The following is a 5424-nucleotide window of genomic DNA, read 5'->3' as shown; positions in this document are numbered from 1 at the left end:
TTCTAAATTAGATAAGGGAGAAACTGAGAAAGATGTTGATGAGACTAGGTATAGAGGAATGATTGGCTCTCTCATGTACTTAACTTCCTCTAGACCCGATATTGTGCAAAGTGTTGGATTATGTTCTAGGTTCCAATCCAAACCAAAAGAGTCACATCTTTCTGCAGTTAAAAGGATCATTAGATATGTTCATGGCACATCCAATTTTGGTCTTTGGTATCCTAAGATTGATGATTTTTCTGCAGTTGGTTATTGTGATGCAGATTTTGCTCGTGATAGAGTTGATAGAAGGAGCACTTCTGGTTTATGTTGCTTCCTTGGGAAGTCCTTAAATATATGGTCAAGTAAGAAGCAACCAACAGTGGCCCTTTCCACTGCAGAGGCTGAGTATATAGCTGCTTCCTCCTGTTGTTCTCAGCTTTTATGGTTAAAAACGCAGCTTGCTGATTACAAATTAAATGCTAAAAATATTCCCCTGCTGTGTGATAATATGAGTGCCATTAATATTTCTAAAAATCCAGTTTTGCACTCTAGGACTAAACATATTGAAGTGAAATTTCACTCAATAAGAGAACATGTCCAAAAGGGGGATATTAGTATTCAATTTGTTAAATCAGAGGAGCAATTAGCAGATATTTTTACAAAACCATTAGCTGAGGATAGATTCTGCATGCTTAGGACTTGTCTAGGAATCTTGAGTTATGATTCTTTGTTTGAAAAATGCTGATGTATTTGCTGGAGCTTTTTTTGTCTCATAAACAGGCATGAGACAATTTTGGGCAGGTGATGAACGTTTCCATCAAGTCAGCGTGTTCTGGGCTTATTTCAAATGAACCTCAATCTGGGCCAACCTCAATATTCAGATCAAGAGTGGTCCAAATGTGTTTCATTAATCTCATATCACTTCAAGGCCCTAACATGAATGTTACAATCTTGTTTGTTATTTTTGATGGCTTGTGTGTTTCATAAAAGGTTTTCAATAAATGTTTTGTGGCCCAAAAGGTTTTCAAGAGGATTTAATTTTGGCCCAAAAAGGTGTTTCAGGTTAATTTTGTTGTTTTTCTCAAATTTTAAAATTAACTTCCCTTTTATTTTTAAAATCAAATAAAATCTTTCTTGAATGAGGTCATGTCTTTTCAAGTCTTTTCAAATGGTGATGCAGTTGCATGGTTTTGGAAATCCACTTTTTGGGTACGGTTACCAACACTCCCTCTCTTCCCTCCATAACTTCTCCACACACTCTTCGGTTTCTTCCCACTCACTTTACTGCTTCTCTTCCCTCAAAAGACTGAAACTAACTAAATGAGGAAGAAAACCATTCCTAAAAGGCCTCCTCGTGAAAAGATTTACAAGCTACCCACAAAGCCTTCCACTCGCTCTCAAGACCGGACCTTTACCCCTTCTCCTTCTCCTCCTACCTCTCCTCCTCGCTGTGACCCCATGGCTCGGACCAAGAACACTCCAAGGTTTCCTGCCTCTGCCAAGCCAACGCTACCACCGAAAGTCACACCATCCAAGCCAGGTTCATCGAAACCGAGTTCATCCAAAGGGAAGCGTCCTGCAGCACCAGAACCTCCACCTGAGTCCACACAACCAAAGTCTAGGTCTGTTCAATCACGTTCTCAAAGAGGTAAAACTCGAGTTCCTCTCACATCTGTTAGAGAACCAGACATTGATCCTTTTGCTCACAAATTACACTATATGACATCTCACTCAGACTTTAACCCCCATCGTTTCAAATCTGCCATGAACCACGATTTCTATGAGGGAGTCATTCAGTATCGTACTCTATGTCCATCTTTTCTGGCTGATTACCTGATTTGAAAAAGAAAGGTTTTCCTTTTGTTGAAAATTTGGAATTTTTAGACTGGAATCACCTTTTCAAAATCAAAAAACCTGTATATCCTCAGTTGGTCAAAGAATTTTATGCAAACATGACTTACCATGAAGGAAGTGTGCATTCGTATGTTAAGGGCCGAGACATATTTCTAAATAATGAAACTATCAGTGATGCCTTGAAGTATACTGATGTTGGGCCTTGTGCCTACACTTCGGTTAAGTGGGATGAAGGTGTTGGAATTTCTTATCATGATGCATTGTCACTGAGGGTACTTCCATCTCCACTGGGAAGAAATCCACTCTGCTGAATGTGGTCAGGGATGTTGCTCAAGAGTTTGTCTCCCAATCGAATCACTTGATTGAATTGAGCAAAGAAAAAAGGAAGCTGGCTAGCAAGCATGAGAACTTCCTGAAAAAATCAAGGGATAGGGTGGCTGTACTGATGACTTTCATTGATAACCTTCAAAATGATGAAGACATTGCCACGAATGTTGAAGAGGAAGCTGCTTCGGAAGGGAATGGTTCTGATGCCTAGGATTTGTCTCATAAAATCTGCTGATGCTGCTCATTTTTTTGTCTCATAAACTCTGTTTTATTTTGCTACTGTTTGGTATACTCTTGTTGTCTTGGATAAATGTAATAACTTTGAACACTGATGCACTTTTAGTTATTTCGTTAGTTATCTTGGCTGTGCACTAACCTTTCTTGCAGGGTTTATAGTGCTGTTTTTGTTGATCTTGCATGTTATCCGCCCTTGATGACAAAAGGGGGAGTAATAGCTATTAAAGGTTGTTTTTGTTTTTTTTTTTATTCAGTTGATTGATTCAGTTGAGTGATGCTGCTGATTTTTTGATTAGTCAGTTGATTGATGCTGATAATTTATTGATGCTGCTAATTCTTTTCTGAACTTTGTTTCGGATTAGAACTGAACTTTGTTTTTGCAAATTGTTTTTGTTTTACAATATGCTTTGGCTGTTGTCATGATAAGAAATACTGGGCTGAATATGTGTTACTGGTTATATAGAATCCCTTAGTCAAGTTACATCTTGAATAGCTCCTTTTTAAGCTTAATATAAACAGGAACAAAAAGGAAAGAGCATAGATTCAGGGGGAGCTATTGTTGAAAAGGAAAGGGGGAGCAACACATTAGCAAGCAACATCATTCAAAGGGAGTCTCTAAAACCTTACTCAAACTCATTTCCTTTTGATTGTTGCTTAAATTATGTTTGTCATCAAGGGGGAGATTGTTGAGTTAAGAAATTAACTTAATTAATTAGTGATGACAAACATTATTTTTGGGCAAAATAAATAATTAGATTTGTTTAATTAATAAGTATATGTTGCTAATTATTTATTATATGTTGCAGGCCAAAATCTGATTTACAGTCCAACTTGAATGGAAAATAAAACAAGGCAAATGGGATGAATGGTAAGTGTGAATAAAGACAAGCCCAAGTCATTCATTTCAAACAAAATTCATCAAAGAAGCATAGCAAAGCACCAACGGGATGAAGTAGAGAAGAACCCGATCCAAGCCTGAAATTGTTTTTCAATTTCCCACCATCTTGCTCCAACCAAAGCAACGTTCCTCTCCTCTCTAATCAAGTCACATCAAGACTTCAGAAAAGTAAGAAAGAGAATGAGAAGAAAAGCTTCCTCCATAAGCCAGTAACCAAAGAAGCAAGAAAGAGAAAATCTAAGCTTGAAGCACAGAAGCTAAAGCAGAAAATCTAATCCAAATCAAGCTTAGGTTAAAGGTAATCCATCTCATCTTACATGCATCAGATCTTCATCCCTTCTTCCCAACTCTCTGCACTATCCGAAAATGGCATTCAAGGTAAAGTTGATCTCTGTTCTTCACTACTACAAATCCACAGTCACAAGAGATTCTTGGGGACCAAGTTGCATCTCTATGGTTCAGATTTGGTTGACCATTGGAAAACAATTTCGGTTACTCCTTCATGGCTTTCGGTCAAGTTGAAAAAGTCAGAAGCAAAGGTTCTACTTTGATGTTTGAGAAGAAAAAGGTGAATCTGTGGGTTGGTAAAGCTCAAGGCTCAAGGTGTTGACCTTGGAAGAAGAACCAAGCAACATGCAAGGAGATAAAAGAAGCTGGCTGTTCATTCAGAAGGAAAGGAGAAAAAACCAGAGTTTGAGAGTTGTGTTCTGTGAAGTATTCCCTGTGAAGTTCCTCTACTTGGATAATGCTTTCTATCAAAGAAGCATTCGGCCAATACTGAAGAACTAAATCAGTGGTTTACAAAGCTGGTTTTTCACATAGCAAAGAGGTTGTTGATGAAGTCAATCTCCTTCATGTTTTACTGATTGTAATGTACTTTTCTAAGCTTATCTTTCTGTAATTTCTTGAGAGAAAAGGCATTGTGAGAAAGCTTGAGAAAAAGCCATGAGTGGAAAAAGTTTGAGAGATACACTTAAGAGAAAAGCCTAGAGTTGTTTTCTGATTTCTTTAGGTATGATTGTGTCTTGTATCTTGTACTTGTAAAGTATCCCTTACTTAGTTGGGTTAGCACTAAGAGGTATAGTTAAGTATTAGCATAGCCAATGTCAAGTTAGGTCAGAACTTGAGTATGAAAGGATTGGGTCAATCCTGTGTTATTGGTGTATGTAATACTGTTAACTATAGTGAAATTCTTCCATAGTTGTGGAGGAGACTGGATGTAGGTTGCATAGCACAAGGCAACCGAACCAGGATACATGCTGGTGTTAGCTTTTCTTTCTCTACTGTGTTCTGTTTTCTGATATTCATGAGACAAAAATAAATTGTCTCATAAATTTTCGCTGCTGAGTTCAAACAGAATCAGAATTGCAAATTTGTTTTAAAAGGGTAATAACAGCAACGAAAAGGAAGGCATAGATTCAACCCCCTTCTCTAAGCATACCACAACCTTCACTCTTTTTATACTTTTTGTTAACAATGCAATTGAGTTTAATGCACAAATCTATTTATTCACTGCCAAATAAATAGCCACAACAAAGTCAACTTATCTTTTAAATAATAATGATACATTACCTTTATTAAAACATCTTATGGTACCACTAACCTTGTGCCCTTGTCCTACTTAACCAAACAAATTAAACTCATAATCAAATACAGTATAAGTCCATACATAATGATGTAGAGAAACAATTTAACTCTCTTCATATGCTCCATCATCATCATTTGACTTTCATGTAGTATCTCAATCTGAACATTACTGTTATATTTTTCTTTCAAACTTTCACTTGCATTAACTACTGATGTGTTATTCGCAAACCATTCCTCCACACCAACTACATCTTCATTAGTTTCATCTATTCACTGAAAGTAATAACACTCAGCATTCTTTTTCTGCCTAGTACAAAAGCCAATTATAAAAATTCGATTCTCAATAATGGGGATCAAATGAAGCAATAAATTCATACATACTTTTAAAAGAGGACACCTAAAAAACTATCTCCTTGAATTTGTTATCGTCTTCAACTTTACGCCACTAACTGAAGACGGCAAAAGCACATCCTATCGTAGGACTTGCTTTTATGTTCTTTGAACCTTTTGTAGCTACTATTTTTATTGATTGACTCTTC

The 5424-nt window shown here is 36.9% G+C and overlaps 1 protein-coding gene across 1 annotated transcript; it reads left to right on the top strand.

The window, feature by feature from the left end:
* On the top strand, positions 1303 to 1824 carry LOC110266822 (extensin-like). The gene has a single exon (XM_021111853.1). It carries the CDS (start codon positions 1303 to 1305, stop codon positions 1822 to 1824), a length of 522 nt encoding a protein of 173 aa, XP_020967512.1.

The sequence above is a fragment of the Arachis ipaensis genome, chromosome B01, assembly GCF_000816755.2.
Source record: "Arachis ipaensis cultivar K30076 chromosome B01, Araip1.1, whole genome shotgun sequence".
Classification (NCBI taxonomy): Eukaryota; Viridiplantae; Streptophyta; class Magnoliopsida; order Fabales; family Fabaceae; genus Arachis; species Arachis ipaensis.
This window is presented reverse-complemented; position numbering and strand designations above follow the sequence as displayed.

Coding starts and splice junctions, on each gene's coding strand:
- LOC110266822 (XM_021111853.1), top strand. CDS start 1,303: ATGAGGAAGAAAACCATTCCTAAAAGGCCTCCTCGTGAAAAGATTTAC.